This window comes from Nerophis lumbriciformis, linkage group LG01 (genome assembly GCF_033978685.3).
Source record: "Nerophis lumbriciformis linkage group LG01, RoL_Nlum_v2.1, whole genome shotgun sequence".
Classification (NCBI taxonomy): domain Eukaryota; kingdom Metazoa; phylum Chordata; class Actinopteri; order Syngnathiformes; family Syngnathidae; genus Nerophis; species Nerophis lumbriciformis.
The window spans coordinates 75,531,988-75,554,735 of NC_084548.2; the positions used below are offsets into that span (position 1 = coordinate 75,531,988).

Consider the following 22,748-nt stretch of genomic DNA (forward strand, 5'->3'; position numbering starts at 1 on the left):
CCTCCCGAAATCGGAGGTCTCAAGGTTGGCAAGTATGAATTAGGAGTCTTTGTTTGTTTACTTACTACTAAAAGACAAGTTGTCTAGTATGTTCACTATTTTATTTAAGGACTAAATGACAATAATAAACACATGTTTCATGTACACTAACATTGTTTGTCCAAATAAAGACAATAATGACCTTTTTTGTGGTTTAGAAAAGTAACGAAAAGTACCGAAAAGTGTCGAAATACATGTTGGTATTGGTACCGGTACCAACATATTGGTATCGGGACAAGACTGCTATAGACCTATAAGTGCTCTGGAACAGATAAATGCAACTCGAGCAGATGAATTAATTTGTTTGTAATATTTTGAAGGGGGAAGCATAATAATAAACATAGCTCTTTGTCACTGTTTCACTGTTTTATTGCAGAGTTTATTCTTTGTTTTTTTTGTTTATGGTACCGGCTAACAGTACATCTAACGACTTTTTACTTGTAGTATTTCCTTTGCCATGTGTCTTTAGTCTGGTTATTATTGTACAGGGAAAACATGACACGACAATAACAATATTTTATCTTCCTCGCATGGATTACTAGTTTTGATCTAGAATGGTTTGTATGTCTTATTGAACACTTTTTTTTAGTCTAGTATTAATAAAACATTTGCTCAGTCTTTTTAGTCGTCTTAGTAACATTTCAAGTTATTTTAAAACTTTTGACTGTTACTCATGTTGTTGATGGCTGTTATACCACTTTTTGCCAGCAGGGAGCGACACATTTGGACTCAGACACACTGGCACGGATTACTAGTTTTGATTTTGAAAGGTTTGGTTGTTTATGGAACGCTTGTATTAGTATAGTAGTAATAAAACATGTGTTCAGTGTTTTTAGTCATCTTAGTAACAAATTCCAGGTCCCAAAATAAATTATTTTAAAACTTTTGACTTTTATTCATGTTGTTGATGGCTGTTATACCACTTTTTGCCAGCAGGGAGCGACACATTTGAACTCAAACACACTGGCACGGATTACTAGTTTTGATTTTGAAAGGTTTGTTTGTTTGTTTATGTAACGATTGTATTAGTATAATAGTAATAAAACATGTGTTCAATGTTTTTAGTCATCTTAGTAACACATTTCAGCGCCCAAAAGAAGTTATTTTAAAACGTTTGACTTTTACTCCTGGTGTTGATGGCTGTTATACCACTTTTTGCCAGTAGGGAGCGACACATTTGCACACAGTGGCCACATTTGATTTTGAATGGTGTGTAACGCATGGAACGCTTTTATCAGTAAAGTATCAGGTTGTAATATTTTGCAGCGCCTAATTTTTTTTAATATTTAATTGTTTTACTTATGGCGTTGATGGCCGTTATACCACCGCCTTCCAGCAGGGGGCGACACACTCGTACAGAGAGCCATATTTGTACTTCCGGGTCAGCGACCCTTCCTTTCCTGTCGTCCATCTGTCTGATACGGTGAGTGTTTGTCGACGTCTCGTCTTTAAAATGCCCCAAAAACGTGTCTTATGAGAGATAGTCGAGTTTCATGTGGTTTCCTGTCGTAAATAAGTGTACAGTGTTGCTCTATGTGTCCATTAAAATGTGTTTTTGAGGGAATTGTTGCGAAAAAAAATGTCTCGTTAGCCGCCGCACGCGGCCATGTTGCGCGGATGCTAATTGCTAAGCTAATAGGCTAACTCTTTTTTTTTTTAGCTTCATCTGTTTGGTATCGTGATTATTGATATTGTTTTATGTGACTTGTTTTTATGTCAGTAAAGTTGCACCAGAAGCGTGTGTTCGCGGTCATTTGGCTGTATAGCTAGTTCAATGTTACACATAAGGCTGGGCGATATGGCCTTTTATTAATATCTCGATATGTTTAGGCCATGTCACGATATATATGTGGATATTTTGTCACGATACACCATATATATGTGGATATTTTGTCACGATACACCATATATATGTGGATATTTTGTCACGATACACCGTATATATGTGGATATTTTGTCACGATACACCATATATATGTGGATATTTTGTCACGATACACCATATATATGTGGATATTTTGTCATGATACACCATATATATGTGGATATTTTGTCACGATACACCATATATATGTGGATATTTTGTCACGATACACCATATATATGTGGATATTTTGTCATGATACACCATATATATGTGGATATTTTGTCACGATACACCATATATATGTGTATATTTTGTCACGATACACCATATATATGTGGATATTTTGTCACGATACACCATATATATGTGGATATTTTGTCACGATACACCATATATATGTGGATATTTTGTCACGATACACCATATATATGTGTGGATATTTTGTCACGATACACCATATATATGTGGATATTTTGTCACGATACACCATATATATGTGGATATTTTGTCATGATACACCATATATATGTGGATATTTTGTCATGATACACCATATATATGTGGATATTTTGTCACGATACACCATATATATGTGGATATTTTGTCATGATACACCATATATATATGTGGATATTTTGTCACGATACACCATATATATGTGGATATTTTGTCATGATACACCATATATATGTGGATATTTTGTCACGATACACCATATATATGTGGATATTTTGTCACGATACACCATATATATGTGGATATTTTGTCACGATACACCATATATATGTGGATATTTTGTCATGATACACCATATATATGTGGATATTTTGTCATGATACACCATATATATATGTGGATATTTTGTCACGATACACCATATATATGTGGATATTTTGTCATGATACACCATATATATATGTGGATATTTTGTCACGATACACCATATATATGTGGATATTTTGTCACGATACACCATATATATGTGGATATTTTGTCACGATACACCATATATATGTGGATATTTTGTCACGATACACCATATATATGTGGATATTTTGTCACGATACACCATATATATATGTCATACTTGCCAACCTTGAGACCTCCGATTTTGGGAGGTGGGGGTGGGGGGCGTGGTTAAGATATATGTAAGAAATACTTGACTTTCAGTGAATTCTAGCTATATATATTTATTTTATTACATATATATATATATATATATATATATATATATACATATAAATAAATACTTGAATTTCAGTGATCATTTATTTACACATATACACACACATAACACTCATCTACTCATTGTTGAGTTAAGGGTTGAATTGTCCATCCTTGTTCTATTCTCTGTCACTATTTCAGAACACACACATTATACAAATATACATTATAAAATCAATAAGAAAACGGGAGCTCTAATTTGGGAGTCTGAATTAGGATCAGAAGTTCCGACATAAACATTGCGTACTCACGTCGCCTTTTTGTATTGATTACTGCAGCTGTGTACTGGATTCATTCACAAATACAAACTACAACTCACAAACACTTTAGAGTTAGGCTCCACCATCAGAATGTGTACTTAAACTTATAAAGATCACATGGATATTATTCAGTGAGTTGATCCACCAAAACTAACCTGTTATACAGGAGGAAAAAGCACACAGGACGTTTCAATTGTTCACAGACTGGTCGCTCTCATCAGAATGACAAGACACTTCCCGTCTGCAGGTGATAGCATTCAATTGGGAAGAAACACCCTACTGCCCCCTACTGACCAATGTGAATACTGATAAATGTGTAATGACAGCTCCAAAAACGAATTCAAACCACAAAATAAAATAAATAAATCAACACAAAAATGTGACACATTATGGGTGGGTCACATATGCATGTACAGTAGATGGCAGTATTGTCCTGTTTATATTGTGAGAAAGCGGACGTGTGAACAGGCTGTCAACACGTCACTCAGGTCCGCATGGAGCCGGAGGGGGCGTGGCCTCCAGCTCCGCCTGAATTTCGGGAGATTTTCGGGAGAAAATTTGTCCCGGGAGGTTTTCGGGAGAGGCGCTGAATTTCGGGAGTCTCCCGGAAAATCCGGGAGGGTTGGCAAGTATGATATGTGGATATTTTGTCACAATACACCATATATATGTGGATATTTTGTCACAATACACCATATATATGTGTATATTTTGTCACGATACACCATATATATATGTGGATATTTTGTCACGATACACCATATATATGTGGATATTTTGTCACGATACACCATATATATGTGGATATTTTGTCACGATACACCATATATATATGTGGATATTTTGTCACGATACACCATATATATGTGGATATTTTGTCACAATACACCATATATATGTGGATATTTTGTCATGATACACCATATATATGTGGATATTTTGTCACGATACACCATATATATGTGGATATTTTGTCACGATACACCATATATACCGGTATGTGGATATTTTGTCACGATACACCATATATATGTGGATATTTTGTCACGATACACCATATATATGTGGATATTTTGTCACGATACACCATATATATGTGGATATTTTGTCATGATACACCATATATATGTGGATATTTTGTCACGATACACCGTATATATGTGGATATTTTGTCATGATACACCATATATATGTGGATATTTTGTCACAATACACCATATATATGTGGATATTTTGTCGCGATACACTATATATATGTGGATATTTTGTCACGATACACCATATATGTGTGGATATTTTGTCACGATACACCATATATATGTGGATATTTTGTCACGATACACCATATATATGTGGATATTTTGTCACGATACACCATATATATGTGGATATTTTGTCACGATACACCATATATATGTGGATATTTTGTCACGATACACCATATATATGTGGATATTTTGTCACGATACACCATATATATGTGGATATTTTGTCATGATACACCATATATATGTGGATATTTTGTCACGATACACCATATATATGTGGATATTTTGTCACGATACACCATATATATGTGGATATTTTGTCACGATACACCATATATATGTGGATATTTTGTCACGATACACCATATACAGGTAAAAGCCAGAAAATTAGAATATTTTGAAAAACTTGATTTATTTCAGTAATTGCATTCAAAAGGTGTAACTTGTACATTATATTTATTCATTGCACACAGACTGATGCATTCAAATGTTTATTTCATTTAATTTTGATGATTTGAAGTGGCAACAAATGAAAATCCAAAATTCCGTGTGTCACAAAATTAGAATATTGTGTAAGGGTTAAATTTTGAAGACACCTGGTGCCACAAACTAATCAGCTGATTAACTCAAAACACCTGCAAAGGGCTTTAAATGGTCTCTCAGTCCAGTTCTGAAGCCTACACAAACATGGGGAAGACTTCAGATTTGACAGCTGTCCAAAAGGCAACCATCGACACATTGCACAAGGAGGGAAAGACACAAAAGGTTATTGCTGAAGAGGCTGGCTGTTCTCAGAGCTCTGTGTCCAAACACATTAATGGAGAGGCAAAGGGAAGGAAAAACTGTGGTCAGAAAAAGTGTACAAGCGATAGGGATCACCGCGCCCTTGTCAAGATTGTGAAAAAAAAAACCATTCAAAAATGTGGGGGAGATTCAGAAGGAGTGGACAGCTGCTGGAGTCAGTGCTTCAAGATCCACCACCAAGAGACGCTTGAAAGACATGGGTTTCAACTGCCGCATACCTCGTGTCAAGCCACTGTTGACCAAGAAACAGCGCGAAAAGCGTGTCACCTGGGCTAAGGAAAAAAAGAGCTGGACTGCTGCTGAGTGGTCCAAAGTCATGTTTTCTGACGAAAGCAAATTTTGCATTTCCTTTGGAAATCGAGGTCCCAGAGTCTGGAGGAAGACAGGAGAGGCACAGGATCCACGTTGCCTGAAGTCTAGTGTAAAGTTTCCACCATCAGTGATGGTTTGGGGTGCCATGTCATCTGCTGGTGTCGGTCCACTCTGTTTCCTGAGATCCAGGGTCAACGCAGCCGTCTACCAGCAAGTTTTAGAGCACTTCATGCTTCCTGCTGCTGACCTGCTCTATGGAGATGGAGATTTCAAGTTCCAACAGGACTTGGCGCCTGCACACAGCGCAAAATCTACCCGTGCCTGGTTTACGGACCATGGTATTTCTGTTCTAAATTGGCCCGCCAACTCCCCTGACCTTAGCCCCATAGAAAATCTGTGGGGTATTGTGAAAAGGAAGATGCAGAATGCCAGACCCAAAAACGCAGAAGAGTTGAAGGCCACTATCAGAGCAACCTGGGCTCTCATAACACCTGAGCCAGAAACTCATCGACTCCATGCCACGCCGCATTAACGCAGTAATTGAGGCAAAAGGAGCTCCAACCAAGTATTGAGTATTGTACATGCTCATATTTTTCATTTTCATACTTTTCAGTTGGCCAACATTTCTAAAAATCCCTTTTTTGTATTAGCCTTAAGTAATATTCTAATTTTGTGACACACGGAATTTTGGATTTTCATTTGTTGCCACTTCAAATCATCAAAATTAAATGAAATAAACATTTGAATGCATCAGTCTGTGTGCAATGAATACATATAATGTACAAGTTACACCTTTTGAATGCAATTACTGAAATAAATCAAGTTTTTCAAAATATTCTAATTTACTGGCTTTTACCTGTATATGTGGATATTTTGTCACGATACACCATATATATGTGGATATTTTGCCTTAGCCTTGAACGAACACTTGATGCATATAATCACAGCAGTATGATGATTCTATGTGTCTACATTAAAACATTCTTCTTCATACTGCGTTAATATATGCTACTTTTGAACTTTCATGCAGAGAGGGAAATCACAACTAAGTCAATTTAGCAAAAGTGTATTTATTAAACAGTGGCACAAACATTCATGTCATTTCAAAACAAAGTGCAAGATTGTCAGAGACATTTTAAAACAAGCTACTAGTGCACTTGTGTGCATGATGTCACTAAGATGACATATCAAAACAACACTTAAATTAAAGTGCACTTTTTGTACAGAACGCCACTACAATAGTTTAAAACAATTAAAGTGCACTTTTTGTACAGAACGCCACTGCAATAGTTTAAAACAAAGTGCACTTTTGTGCATGACGTCACTAAGATGACATCAAAGCAACACTTAAATTAAAGTGCACTTTGTGCAGAACGCCACTACAATAGTTTAAAAACAAATAGTGCACTTTAGTGCATGTCACTACGATGACATATCAAAACAACACTTAAAGTAAAGTGCACTTTTGTACAGAACGCCACTACAATAGTTTAAAAACAAATAGTGCATGTCACTAAGATGACATATCAAAACAACACTAAATAAAAGTGCACTTGTACAGAATGCCACTACAATAGTTTAACACAAATAAAGTGCACTTTTGTGCATGATGTCACTAAGATGACATCAAAACAACACTTTAAAATTAAAGTGCACTTTTTGTACAGAACGTCACTACAATAGTTTAAAACAAATAGTGCACTCTTGTGCATGATGTCACTAAGATGACATATCAACACTAAATTAAAGTGAGCTTTTTGTACAGAACGCCACTACAAAAGTTTAAAACAAATAAAGTGCACTTTTGTGCATGATGTCACAGAAGATATTTCAATAAGTGTCATAAGAATGAGCTGCATAATAGGAAATCAAATAGTGTATGTCCTTCGCTATGGTAGGTTCCTTCGGACGTCATCTCTTTCTGTTGTTGACTATTTGTTTCATACGGTGTTGATGTGGAAATGGTTGCTTCGGCATTTTGTGATGAGATGTTGACATGCGGAGTTTCAAGCACTCTTCGTTCTCTAGCGGGTGACTTGTCAAATGATGCTACAAATTAGCAGTAACGCTACTTTTTTGTAGCAACGCTTTTGCCGCATACTTGACATATTACTGTTGTCTGTTCAACATCTTCCCGCTTGAAGCCAAACCACCGTCAGACAATGGACCCTGTGCTGTTTTTCTTGGGAATTAAATCTTCTTCCTTCATTTGTTACCAGATTCGCACCTTCTCTCTCTCTCGTATAACCACTCGCTAGCATCACAGCTAACGTTACCCATGTCTCTACTTCTCTGCTCCGCGAGGGCGTATGACGTTGCACGCGCGACAGTATGTGACGCATGTAAGAAGGTGCGCTTGTTTTATGTCTCTGTGAGAAGGAGAGACAAGAAAGACTGAGAAACACCTGTAGTGTAATGCCCACAACTGCGTGAGAACGTATACCGTATTTTCCGCACCATAAGCCGCCCTGGGTTATAAGCCGCGCCTTCAATGAACGGCATATTTCAAAACGTTGTCCACCTATAAGCCGCCCCGTGTTATAAGCCGCATCTAACTGCGCTAAAGGAATGTCAAAAAAACAGTCAGATAGGTCAGTCAAACTTTAATAATATATTAAAAACCAGCGTGATGTGGGCGCGCATGGAGTCGTATATCAACATGGACGGAGCTGCGTGAAAAAAGCCACCCGGCCTCTTCGCGTAAACTTACCTTAACCACTCGCTCATCTTTTCTTCATCCATCCATCCCTTCGAGTTAGCTTTTATGATGACGCCGGCTGGAAAGGTCTCTTTTGGCAAGGTCTTCCTTTTGAATATCACCATGGGTGGAAGTTTCTGGCCATTAGCATGGCAAGCTAGAACCACAGTGAAGGATGACTTCTCATTCCCTGTGGTGCGAATATTCACCGTACGTGCTCCCTTTGTATCCACAGTGCGGTTCACAGGAATATCAAAAGTCAGTGGAACCTCGTCCATGTTGATAATGTTCTCTGGCCGGATCTTTTTTTTCAGCTATCTTGTTTTTACAATATGCACGGAAAGTAGCCAGCTTTTCTTGAAAGTCTTTAGGCAGTTGCTGTGAAATAGTAGTCCGTGTGCGGATGGAGAGATTGCGTCTTTTCATGAACCGGAAACCTGTCGCTTAGTAGGAGCCATTTTGTGGTCTTTACAGATGTAAACATACAAAGGAAATGAAACGTAATAACCGCGCGCTTCTTCTTCTTCTTCTTCTACGCGGGCGGGTGGTTGCTTACAGTAGAAGAAGCGCTTCCTGTTCTATGGGGGCGGGTGCTTACCTTGGCGGTTGCTTGCGTAGAAGAAGCACTTCCTCTTCTACGGGGAAAAAAGATGGCGGCTGTTTACCGTAGTTGCGAGACCGAAACTTTATGAAAATGAATCTTAATATTAATCCATATATAAAGCGCACCGGGTTATAAGCCGCACTGTCAGCTTTTGAGTAAATTTGTGGTTTTTAGGTGCGGCTAATAGTGCCGAAAATACGGTACTTGAGTATCATGATATAGTCATTTTTCAAACCCGCGATATATCCAGTATATTCCATATATCGCCCAGCCATAATTACACATGAGTTTAACATTTTGCTTGTTTATGTTGCAGTTTGTAGACGACCTGATCACCTTTGACCATGCAGAACGACGCTGGTGAATTTGTGGACCTTTACGTCCCACGTAAATGGTAAGAAATGCACATTCCGTCCCAGTTCGGTGGCTATTACCGTATTTTCCGCACCATAAGGCGCCCTGGGTTATAAGGCGCCCTGGGTTATAAGCCGCGCCTTCAATGAACGGCATATTTCAAAACTTTGTCCACCTATAAGCCGCCCCGTGTTGTAAGCCGCATCTAACTGCGCTAAAGGAATGTCAAAAAAACAGTCAAATAGGTCAGTCAAACTTTAATAATATATTAAAACCAGCGTGATGTGGGCGCGCATGGAATCGTATATCAACATGGACGGAGCTGCTGAAAAAAGCCACCCGGCCTCTTCGCGTAAACTTACCTTAACCACTCGCTCATCTTTTCTTCATCCATCCCTTCGAGTTAGCTTTTATGATGACGCCGGCTGGAAAGGTCTCTTTTGGCAAGGTCTTCCTTTTGAATATCACCATGGGTGGAAGTTTCTGGCCATTAGCATGGCAAGCTAGAACCACAGTGAAGGATGACTTCTCATTCCCTGTGGTGCGAATATTCACCGTACGTGCTCCCGTTGTATCCACAGTGCGGTTCACAGGAATATCAGTTGCTGTGAAATAGTAATCCGTGTGCGGATGGAGAGATTGCGTCTTTTCATGAACCGGATCCCTGTTGCTTAGTAGGAGCCATTTTGTGGTCTTTACAGATGTAAACACACAAAGGAAATGAAACGTACGGTAATATCCGCGCGCTTTTTCTTCTTCTACGCGGGCGGGTGGTTGCTTACAGTAGAAGAAGAAGCGCTTCCTGTTCTATGGGGGCGGGTGCTTACCTTGGCGGTTGCTTGCATAGAAGAAGAAGCGCTTCCTGTTCTACCGGGAAAAAAGATGGCGGCTGTTTACCGTAGTTACGAGACCGAAACTTTATGAAAATGAATCTTATTATTAATCCATATATAAAGCGCACCGGGTTATAAGGCGCACTGTCAGCTTTTGAGAAAATTTGTGGTTTTTAGGTGCGCCTTATAGTGCGGAAAATACGGTAATAATAGTGACCATTATGGCAGGGGTGTCTAAGGCTATGTCTACACTAAGCCGGATAACCCCTTAAACCAGGGGTCGGCAACCTTTACCAGTCAAAGAGCCATTTTGACCAGTTTCACAAATTATAGAAAACAATGGGAGCCGCAAAAAAATGTAAAATTTTAAATGAAATAACACTGCATGTAAAAAAAATTTTTTTGCTTTGTGCTATGTATAAACCAGGGGTCTCAGACACGTTGCCCACACCTTTTAAATGGAATTTTTAAGCTGGTGCGGCACGCGGGTTTTGAATGAATAGCGCTTGTCAGCGTCATGCGTGCTGTGATGGTACAGCATATAGCGCCCACTTTAACCAGCGTGCCTGATCAGCCACACGTTGTGCGGGGCTTCCGCTTGCTCACGTAGGTGACAGCAAGGCATACTTGATCAACAACCACACAGGTTACACTGACGGTGGCCATATAAAAAACTTTTTAACACTCTTACTAATAATGTGCCACACTGTGAACCCACACCAAACAAGAATGACAAACACATTTCGGGAGAACATCTGCACCGTAGCACAACATAAACATACCTGCCAACTACTCCGGTTTTCCCGTAATTAGTACGGTTTTCATCAACCTATTCCGGGTTACGGTTGCAGTGATAAAAAATACGGTTTTTCATTAATTAAAAAAAAAAAAAATTTTAAGTTTTATTCACGAAAATGCGTAACAACAATGACAATCGACACTGCTTCCCGTAACTTCCTATCGAGCCATTCCGAATGCCATGCACGAGGCTATTTATAGCACCACTGCCAAGCACGAGGCACCTGTTGCCCATTGTTTCCAAACGAGCGAACGATCATGGAATCAGCCGGAGTAAAATCGCAAACGAGTCTTAAACCGAAAAGAAAACTGCAGTCATTCCGTGAAGAATATTCAAAAGCCTATCCGGGAATAATTATCCGTTCCAAAAAGGGTGAAAACTACGCGAATTGCACCTTGTGCAGGCAGACAAGATTTTTTGATCGGACACGGAGGAATTAGCGATGTAAAAGACCACGTTGGGACAAAAAAAACACAAGTCTAATGCCGTTGCTAAATTTGGATTTTAGCCACAAAAAGGTAATGACACCAATGTTATCTATTGGAATTGTTTAGTACTGTTATACTGTTAAAAGTGTTTATACTATTTATGCTTTCAAGTCCAAGTTGAAGAAATCTTGTTAAATGTTGACAGCATAACTACCAAAATACAGAAGTATGTCCTTAATATTTTTGCAGTGCTATTTCTGTTGAAAAGTTCAAATGATTACATTAGAGATGTGATGTGCCACTTTTCAAGTGTCTGATGGCTTCAATTAATTTTCATAAATTTTTCATATTTTGAATTCTTTTGAAAGGCTTACAAAAAAACTACATTTAAATTGTAATTCCATGCTATTGACAGGACTATTAATTATAATGAAGTTAGCTTACCATGTTTACAGTATGATAATTGTGATAGAAATGTGAATTTTAGGCACAGAATATTTTTTACAATTGAACAAGGCAGTAGATTATACAAGCTTGGACAGAAAGTTAATAATGACACCAATTTTTTTTTATGGAATTGTTTAGTACTGTTTTACCATTAGTTTACTGTAAAAAGTGTTTATACTTTCAATGAACAAATTGAAGTCTTGTGAAAGGTTGACAGGATAACTGGCATTAACTGTCAAAATAATTTCAAACTATTGAAGTTAGCTTACAGAATAAACATGTCAATCAACCCATATGATTTTTGCTGTAATATTTTTGTTTTGAAAAGTCACTGTGACTGATAGAAAAGTGATGGCTTTAGCAACATTTTAACCTGTCTGAATGCAATCAATCATTTTGCGTCCTGGACCCTGGCTACTAGGTTTTTCTGATTTCAAAAGTTGGCAGGTATGCATAAACACAATAGGACAAATACCCAGAATCCCATGCAGCCCTAACTCTTCCGGGATACATTATACACCCCCGCTACCAAACCCCGCCCACCTCAACCGACACACAGGGGGGGGTTTGGTGGTAGCAGGGGTGTATAATGTAGCCCGGAAGAGTCAGGGCTGCATGGGATTCTGGGTGTTTGTTCTGTTGTGTTAAGGTGCAGATGTTCTCCCGAAATGTTTGTCATTCGATAATAAGCCACTGGGAACTGATTTTTAATGGTTTTAACCATTCTGAAATTGTGATAATGTTCCCCTTTAAATGTCCAAGTGACCCTGGCATTTGTATTATATATGGCTCTCAACATCCCTGTTCTATGGTGGGAAAGCAACCCGTAGAAAATGTATTGAAATTGTTGTTTTGTGTCTCAAAGCTCTGCTAGCAACAGAATCATTGGAGCCAAGGATCACGCTTCTGTCCAGATCAACATAGCTGAGGTGTGTTCATAATAAATACATTTACTGTTGCTGTCCACGCTTCAAATGTCAGTTTTTATTTTCATCTGTGTGTTTATACGAATGTCATCAGCGTATGTGTATTGTTTATTCACACCCATAAAGGTATGAAATAGACGTTGTTGTTGTTGTGGCAGGTGGACAAGGTCACAGGACGTTTCAACGGTCAGTTCAAGACCTACGCCATCTGTGGCGCTATCCGCAGGATGGTGAGTGATCTGACACAATGACATCATCCCCATGAATCCAGGACATGTTCTATAATGGTCTGCTTTAATTGTTAATTTTTTGGGGGAAAGATTCAGTGAGTTGAAATCAATTCAGTAACTTTTTAGCCAAAACTTGAAGCAGTGTGACTGAAATAAATACTGGAAGTTTTCTATAATCCTTTTATTTCTTGTGAGGTAATTACTGTAAAACCACCCAAGATCATTACCGGATATGTCATGTCATGCATATCCTCTTTACACAACACTTGGCAGATCAAATTACCCCAACTTCAAAGTCAGATATTCCACATTGTCAGAGCAGGAGTTTGAAATCATCTTAGTGTCCATGCCATACCTGCCAACTACTCCGGTTTTCCCGTAATTAGTACGGTTTTCATCAACCTATTCCGGGTTACGGTTGCAGTGATAAAAAGTAAGTTTTTTCATTAATTAATTTTTTTTAAGTTTTATTCACGAAAACGCGTAACAACAATAAATGATAAATGGGTTGTACTTGTATAGCGCTTTTCTACCTTCAAGGTACTCAAAGCGCTTTGACACTACTTCCACATTTACCCATTCACACACACATTCACACACTGATGGAGGGAGCTGCCATGCAAGGCGCTAACCAGCAGCCATCAGGAGCAAGGGTGAAGTGTCTTGCTCAGGACACAACGGACATGACGAGGTTGGTACTAGGTGGGGATTGAACCAGGGACCCTCGGGTTGCGCACGGCCATTCTGCCACTGCGCCACGCCAACAATGACAATCGACACTGCTTCCCGTAACTTCCTATCGAGCCATTCCGAATGCCTTGCGCGAGGCTATTTATAGCACCGCTGCCAAGCACGAGGCACCAGTTGTATGGCGTCACATTAGTGCCAAAAATCCGAGCGCATAAAAACTGTTATCGCGCGCTGATTCTCCACTTTGTGCGCGCGCGCAACACCATTTTGCGCGCGCGCGCGGTGCCTTTCTGCGCGCTCTCTGTGTACTCCTGGCATCTCTCCTCGCGCTGTCATGTTTCTTTTTGGCACTTTGGGGGCGGGTATGCTTAGACGGCCCCTTCTTTCTGATTGGTCAGGCGAAAAATGCTGAAAAATGCTCAGAGCCAATCAGAAGTATAGCAGGGCGGGTCATCGTCAATATGTATCAAGATTTACAGAGGAAGAAGTGGATAAAAAAAATGTCGCGCGCTGATGAAGGTAATTTCATAGCACATAAACACAATACAGGGTAATACAAAATGTGAGCCAAATAAATAATAAGACAACAAACACCATAATCACATCTTTCAGCCAGAACTGGTCCACCAGCAATAACATTATTTTATATTTTCACTTCTTGAACATTTGTTTTCTAATTTATGGAATTTCTTTTGATTCAGCCATAAAATTAATGAAATAATCTTTGAATTTTGTTTTTAAAATGTTAAAAATAGCCTTTTAATAATGTATTCTGAAACAGTTTAAAATAATCAGAGAACTGACTAACACTGACCCTACACAACTATGTTGCACAATTAAGTCTTTTTTTTTAAAGCGAAAGAGGTAATTTCAACAGGTACAGCATCCTATGTCATATCTACATGTAATAAGATTTGTAACAAGGCAAACCGTTTGTAAATTGGTTGAAAATCGAGCAAGTTATGGTAATGTAATTAGTACATGTACCATTGACATCAATGTAATGATTGAGGCTAGATGTCCGAAGTAAGATGGCTACAACGTTGCTACACTGGAGAATGATTGGTCATATGAAAAATGCTCACAGCCAATCAGAAAGAAGGGGCCGTCTAAGCATACCCGCCCCCAAAGTGCCAAAAAGAAACATGACAGCGCGAGGAGAGATGCCAGGAGTACACAGAGAGCGCGCAGAAAGGCGTCGCGCGCGCGCACGAAGTGGAGAATCAGCGCGCGATAACAGTTTTTATGCGCTCGGATTTTTGGCACTAATGTGACGCCATACAGTTGCCATTGTTTCCAAACGAGCGAACGATCATGGAATCATGCCGGAGAAAAATCGCAAACGAGTCTTAAACCGAAAAGAAAACTGCAGTCATTCCGTGAAGAATATTCAAAAGCCTATCCGGGAATAATTATCCGTTCCAAAAAGGGTGAAAACTACGCGAATTGCACCTTGTGCAGACAAGATTTTTCGATCGGACACGGAGGAATTAGCGATGTAAAAGACCACGTTGGGACAAAAAAACACAAGTCTAATGCCGTTGCTAGCGATACAAGTGGAAAACTTTCAACGTTTTTCGTCGCCCAAACAGTGATGGTTTTAGCAACATTTTAACCTGTCTGAATGCTAATAATCATCCCCTAGTCTTGGAAGTTCCTCCATCCTATTTTCCAGAGACTGAACATTTGCCAGTAATATAACAGTAAGAGTTGTTAACCATTGACCAGAGTCTATGGTCAGCTTCTCGTTGTCTGCAGCACTCAATTATAAAGGAAAACAGAGTATGTCCTTTGGAGCTCTGCACAAAAAGGTGAGGAAAAGAAGCAAAAGTACAAAGTTGACCTGAAGACTTCTGCGACCTTGCCCTCCATCTTGGATGCTTTCACGTTAATGTTTAAGGTGGTTATCTGCAAGTGCAAATGAGAAGGTTATATAAAGTGTGCGGTTCCTAAAGCCAATGTTTTCCTTCCAGTGTGGATAAAATGGGTTATTAACCTTTTAAAATGATGTGAAATATATCTTGTAGGCCAACTAGCCAAGCACAGATTGATATTGTTGAATATGGTTCAGTCGTTACACCCCTGATACTTAGAATTGTAGACTTGCTGTCGTGCAGTAAAGTTGTCTTGAAGTGTCCCAGGTGCAAGTGTTTGTGTGGCAAATGTTTCAGGGTTTCTGCGACTCATTAAAAAACAAAATAAGTAACTCTGCCCTGAAACTGGTTCACTCCTCCTCAATATGTGCCCGTCATAGTCTCATCCAATGCAAAGTAATCCATAAAATTCACTGCACTAATTCAAAACTATCCAAAATCTACCCCACTGTTAGCAATACCTGCAATAGATGCAAACAATCTCCGGCTGATCACGTCCATATGTTCTGGTCCTGCTCTAAACTATGTTCCTTTTGGGAGGAAATTTTTGACACAATTGGAAAAGCATACGGTCAAAACTTTCCTCCCAACTCATTATCAGCCATTTTTGGCGTATGCCCCGATAACATGTGCCCGGTACCACTAAAACGCGCTGTTGCTTTTACGACCTTGCTGGCCAGGCGATTGATCTTGTTTAATTGGAAGCTGGCTCGCCCCCCATCACACGGCCGTTGGATTAGAGAGGTTCTCTACAATCTAAAACTGGAAAAACGTAGGTTTTCGCTAAAAGGCTCGGCTCAGGCATTTGAAAGCCCATGGAGTCCTTTTTTGCTGTATGTCAACTCTCTTGACCTATGCCCAGATGCAGATGAGGAATAATCTCCCTTTTATTTATTAGTATTATTTTATTCTATTTTTATTTTATTATATATTATTATTATTATTAATAAATTTTTATTTTTATTTTATTATTATTATTATATATATATATTTTTTTCCCTCTCTCTCTCCTTTTCAGCCCGTCTGTCTGTCTCTGGCCTCGTATGTGTGTGTGTGTGAGAATGTGTCTGTCTTTGTCGTCTTACTTGTTATATAATTGTGCCATTTGTCCTTCGTTGGTGGGACCTGAGTGGGGTGGGAGGGTGGGTGGGTGGTTTGGGTTTTAAGGGAAAGGGTGTGAATAATTTACTGACTTTAAAGTTGTACTGTTTAGACTTGCACTTTTTTCTGTCTATTTGAAAATGCCAATAAAAAAAAGTTGGGGGAAAAAATAAAAATAAAAAAAAAGTAATTTTTGCGAAAATGAAGGCCTTAAATGCCACTTAAAAGCATTAAATGCGATGTCAGGAGGCATTAGAACAATGAACTACAATTGCAACAAAACACACCACCCAACCCAGGAAAACTGTACCGTATTTTCCGCACCATAAGGCGCCCTGGGTTATAAGCCGCGCCTTCAATGAACGGCATATTTCAAAACTTTGTCCACCTATAAGCCGCCCCGTGTTGTAAGCCGCATCTAACTGCGCTAAAGGAATGTCAAAAAAACAGTCAAATAGGTCAGTCAAACTTTAATAATATATTAAAACCAGCGTGATGTGGGCGCGCATGGAGTCGTATATCAACATGGACGAAGCTGCGTGAAAAAAGCCACCCGGCCTCTTCGCGTAAACTTAAACTTACCTTAACCACTCGCTCATCTTTTCTTCATCCATCCCTTCGAGTTAGCTTTTATGATGATGCCGGCTGGAAAGGTCTCTTTTGGCAAGGTCTTCCTTTTGAATATCACCATGGGTGGAAGTTTCTGGCCATTAGCATGGCAAGCTAGAACCACAGTGAAGGATGACTTCTCATTCCCTGTGGTGCGAATATTCACCGTACGTGCTCCCGTTGTATCCACAGTGCGGTTCACAGGAATATCAGTTGCTGTGAAATAGTAATCCGTGTGCGGATGGAGAGATTGCGTCTTTTCATGAACCGGATCCCTGTCGCTTTGTAGGAGCCATTTTGTGGTCTTTACAGATGTAAACACACAAAGGAAATGATAATATCCGCGCGCTTTTTCTTCTTCTACGCGGGCGGGTGGTTGCTTACAGTAGAAAAAGAAGCGCTTTCCTGTTCTATGGGGGCGGGTGCTTACCTTGGCGGTTGCTTGCGTAGAAGAAGAAGCGCTTCCTGTTCTACCGGGAAAAAAGATGGCGGCTGTTTACCGAAGTTGCGAGACCGAAACTTTATGAAAATGAATCTTAATATTTATCCATATATAAAGCGCACCGGGTTAAAAGGCGCACTGTCAGCTTTTGAGAAAATTTGTGGTTTTTAGGTGCGCCTTATAGTGCGGAAAATACGGTACTTAAAGAGGTTCAATATTTATTGAAGTGCAATTTTTGCTAACAAATATTGAGTCCGTTTTATTTGGATGTTTGTTCACCTATTTAGGATAATTAAGTTATTCACCTACCAATTACAAAAGTACTACAGTAGCAAAAATGTTTATTGCGTGTGAAGGTTAACTGCATTGTGTTATACATTATCATGTTATGATTACATTAGTGCTTACCGTATTTTTTGGAGTATAAGTCGCACCGGCCGGAAATGCATAATAAAGAAGGAAAAAAACATAAGTCGCATTTTTTGTGGAAATGTATTTGATAAAAGCCAACAGCAAGAATAGACATTTGAAAGGCAATTTAAAATAAATGAAGAATAGTGAACAACATACTGAATAAGTGTACGTTATATGAGGCATAAATAACCAACTGGTATGTTAACGTAACATTATGGTAAGAGTCATTCAAATAACTATAACATATAGAACATGCTATACGTTTACCAAACAATCTGTCACTCCTAATCGCTAAATCCCATGAAATCTTATACGTCTAGTCCAGGGGTCGGCAACCCGCGGCTCTTTGATCACTCTGATGCGGCTCAGCTGCTTACTTGCTGAACCCCTCAATTTTCCCGTGAGACTTCCGGGTTTCAGTGCCTCTCGCAGAAAACTCCCGGGATTAATATTCACCGACTTTCACCCTTACAGCTATAATGAGGGCGTGCCATGATGGTACAACATTTGGCGCCCTCTACAATCTGTATTAACAGAGTGCCAGCCCAACACTTGTTATACAATATACATCTTCTGCTTGCACACGTACGTGACAGCAAGGCATACTTGGTCAACAGCCACACAGGTTACACTGACGGTGATTATATAAAACAACTTTAACACTCTTACTAATAATGCGCCACACTTTGAACCAAAACCAAACAAGAATGACAAACACATTTCGGGAGAACATCTGCACCTTAACACAACATAAACACAACAGAACAAACACCCAGAATCCCATGCAGCCCTGACTCTTCCGGGCTACATTATACACCCCTGCTACCACCAAACCCCCCCACCACCCCTCTCTCTCTCTGTGCGTCGGTTGAGGTGGGCAGGGTTTGGTAGCGGGGGTGTATAATGTATCCCGGAAGAGTTAGGGCTGCATGGGATTCTGGGTATTTGTCCTGTTATGTTTATGTTGTGTTACGGTGCAGATGTTCACACGAAATGTGTTTGTCATTCTTGTTTGGTGTGGGTTCACAGTGTGGCCTAGTCTCTTACGTGAATGAGATAAATAATATTATTTGATATTTTACGCTAATGTGTTCATCATTTCACACATAAGTCGCTCCTGAGTATAAGTCGCACCCCCGGCCAAACTATGAAAAAAACTGCCACTTATAGTCCGAAAAATACGGTATTTGGCCACAGTAAACTTCAAATATTCAATGTTATCATGGAATGCTTACAGTTGTACGCTTTTGTCTATGTAATAGTGGTATGCAGTCAGGCGTGGGCATTACGTTTGTTTTAAACGAGATTTGCTGAGACATGCAGAAAGCAGTACTAAAAACATGATTTGTTCCCAACAGGGCGAGGCTGATGACTCCATCCTCAGGCTGGCCAAGGCCGACGGTGTTGTCGCCAAGTAAGAAATACATCATGGTGATTAACACTTACTTAAACATCACATCATTAGCATACCTGCCAACTACTCCGGTTTTCCCGTAATTAGTACAGTTTTCATCAACCTTACGGTTGCAGTGATAAAAAATACGGTTTTTCATTAATTAAATTATTATTATTTTTTTTTTAAGTTTTATTCACGAAATCGCGTAACAACAATCACAATCGACACTGCTTCCCGTAACTTCCTATCGAGCCATTCGCGAGGCTATTTATAGCACCGCTGCCAAGCACGAGGCACCTGTTGCCCATTGTTTCCAAACGAGCGAACGATCATGGAATCAGCCGGAGAAAAATCGCAAACGAGTCTTAAACCGAAAAGAAAACTGCAGTCATTCCGTGAAGAATATTCAAAAGCCTATCCGGGAATAATTATCCGTTCCAAAAAGGGTGAAAACTAGGCGAATTGCACCTTGTGCAGACAAGATTTTTCGATCGGACACGGAGGAATGAGCGATGTAAAAGACCACGTTGGGACAAAAAACACAAGTCTAATTTGGATTTTAGCCACAAAAAGGTAATGACACCAATGTTATCTATTGGAATTGTTTAGTACTGTTATACTGTTAAAAGTGTTTATACTATTTATGCTTTCAAGTCCAAGTTGAAGAAATCTTGTTAAATGTTGACAGCATAACTACCAAAATACAGAAGTATGTCCTTAATATTTTTGCAGTGCTATTTCTGTTGAAAAGTTCAAATGATTACCGTATTTTCCGCACCATAAGCCGCCCTGGGTTATAAGCCGCGCCTTCAATGAACGGCATATTTCAAAATTTTGTCCACCTATAAGACGCCCCGTGTTATAAGCCGCATCTAACTGCGCTAAAGGAATGTCAAAAAAACAGTCAGATAGGTCAGTCAAACTTTAATAATATATTAAAAACCAGCGTGATGTGGGCGCGCATGGAGTCGTATATCAACATGGACGGAGCTGCGTGAAAAAAGCCACCCGGCCTTTTCGCGTAAACTTAAACTTCCCTTAACCACTCGCTCATCTTTTCTTCATCCATCCATCCCTTCGAGTTAGCTTTTATGATGACACCGGCTGGAAAGGTCTCTTTTGGCAAGGTCTTCCTTTTGAATATCACCATGGGTGGAAGTTTCTGGCCATTAGCATGGCAAGCTAGAACCACAGTGAAGGATGACTTCTCATTCCCTGTGGTGCGAATATTCACCGTACGTGCTCCCGTTGTATCCACAGTGCGGTTCACAGGAATATCAAAAGTCAGTGGAACCTCGTCCATGTTGATAATGTTCTCTGGCCGGATCTTTTTTTTCAGCTATCTTGTTTTTACAATATGCACGGAAAGTAGCCAGCTTTTCTTGAAAGTCTTTAGGCAGTTGCTGTGAAATAGTAGTCCGTGTGCAGATGGAGAGATTGCGTCTTTTCATGAACCGGATCCCTGTCGCTTAGTAGGAGCCATTTTGTGGTCTTTACAGATGTAAACACACAAAGGAAAGGAAATGAAACGTAATATCCGCGCGCTTCTTCTTCTTCTACGCGGGCGGGTGGTTGCTTACAGTAGAAGAAGAAGCGCTTCCTGTTCTATGGGGGCGGGTGCTTACCTTGGCGGTTATATATAATATTTTTTACAATTGAACAAGGCAGTAGATTATACAAGCTTGGACAGAAAGTTAATAATGACACCAATTTTTTTTTTAATGGAATTGTTTAGTACTGTTTTACCATTTGTTTACTGTAAAAAGTGTTTATACTTTCAATTAACAAATTGAAGTCTTGTGAAAGGTTGACAGGATAACTGGCATTAACTGTCAAAATAATTTCAAACTATTAAAGTTAGTTTACAGAATAAACATGTCAATCAACCCATATGATTTTTGCTGTAATATTTTTGTTTTGAAAAGTCACTGTGACTGATAGAAAAGTGATGGTTTTAGCAACATTTTAACCTGTCTGAATGCAATCAATCATTTTGCGTCGGGGGGCGAAGCCTGAACCCCCCACCAGGACTTTGTCCCTGGACCTACCCTGGACCCTGGCTACTAGGTTTTTCTGATTTCAAAAGTTGGCAGGTATGCATTAGGCACTTTTTCACCCGTACGGTGCTCCTTCCCATACTGTCTTGTCATGTTGATCACTTGCAATGCACTTTGCATAATGAAAACAGGCTTTGTTGGCGTCTGCAATACAAAGTACTAACTTACAAGACGTTATTGCTACTGTAAATGAATCTATAAGACACCCTCTTTACGTTTGCTTGTTTCTCCCACAGGAACAGCTGAGTGACAAACTGCAACAGCAGAGGAACATTTGTTAAATAAAATGTGAGAAAACCCAAACGGAGTTGTCCCTTGTTTTTATTTTGTAGTCCCATCTCAGTGTAGCATGGACACTAGTCCTTTGTTTCTAAAGGTTTAAATTCTCACTTGTTGGTTTCTAGTTTAGTGAGTGCACATAGTTTACATTTATTACAAGTTCACTTCAATAAATATTTGTGTTTTCAGCCTTGTTGGCATTCTTTCATCCACTGCCAGCCCCCCTGCTGGTAATAATAGGGAATGCCATGCCGTTACTTTTCTCATGTTCTACTACACCAGGGGTCGGCAACCCAAAACGTTGAAAGAGCCATATTGGACCAAAAATACAAAAAAATCTGTCTGGAGCCGCAATAAATAAAAAGCCTTTTATAAGTGATATAATGAAGGCAACACATGATGTAAGTGCCTATATTAGCTAAATTAGCCTACTATCAAAATGACTGTCGGAGGCTGACACAAATCTTCGCTGACAGAAATTTTGACATCGGAAAACATTAATCAAATGCAGGCTTCTTAGAAGGAGAGAGAATTCCTGGAAATTACTGGCTCAGAATGGCCAAAGGTATAGATGTGTGTGTCCAAGTTAAAGGAAATGGCGGGCTGTCTTCTTCTAATGGATTTATAACAATCTATGCAAGCTGGGTTACGTTTGCTGTGGTCTGGAACAACATGGCACACAAACAACTATCGGAAATGCAGCCAATATTACATACAGATAATGTGTCATGGGAAATGTAGATATACATTAAATACACAGAGGACATAGGAAATTAAATGAGCTCAAATATAC

General features: G+C 39.4%; 1 protein-coding gene across 2 annotated transcripts; it reads left to right on the top strand.

Annotated features, from left to right (window-relative positions):
- Positions 1 to 1,385: 1,385 nt before the first annotated feature.
- On the top strand, positions 1,386 to 21,979 carry rps21 (ribosomal protein S21). Of its 2 annotated transcripts, none has more exons than XM_061972563.1 (6): positions 1,386 to 1,462; positions 9,393 to 9,470; positions 12,803 to 12,866; positions 13,022 to 13,093; positions 19,582 to 19,654; positions 21,913 to 21,979. In XM_061972563.1, exons 2-5 carry the CDS (start codon positions 9,421 to 9,423, stop codon positions 19,639 to 19,641), a joined length of 246 nt encoding a protein of 81 aa, XP_061828547.1. In that variant the 5' UTR covers positions 1,386 to 1,462; positions 9,393 to 9,420; the 3' UTR covers positions 19,642 to 19,654; positions 21,913 to 21,979. The 2 variants fall into 2 exon arrangements, with proteins under 2 accessions (XP_061828547.1, XP_061828536.1); XM_061972552.1 differs by having other exon boundaries at positions 19,582 to 19,637.
- Positions 21,980 to 22,748: the final 769 nt, after the last annotated feature.

Excerpts from the sequence above, each read along its gene's own strand:
- rps21 (XM_061972552.1), top strand. The coding sequence starts at position 9,421 with ATGCAGAACGACGCTGGTGAATTTGTGGACCTTTACGTCCCACGTAAA. Across the intron at positions 9,471-12,802 it reads CTTTACGTCCCACGTAAATG|CTCTGCTAGCAACAGAATCA; the intron begins GTAAGAAATGCA and ends TGTGTCTCAAAG. Across the intron at positions 13,094-19,581 it reads GTGGCGCTATCCGCAGGATG|GGCGAGGCTGATGACTCCAT; the intron begins GTGAGTGATCTG and ends TGTTCCCAACAG.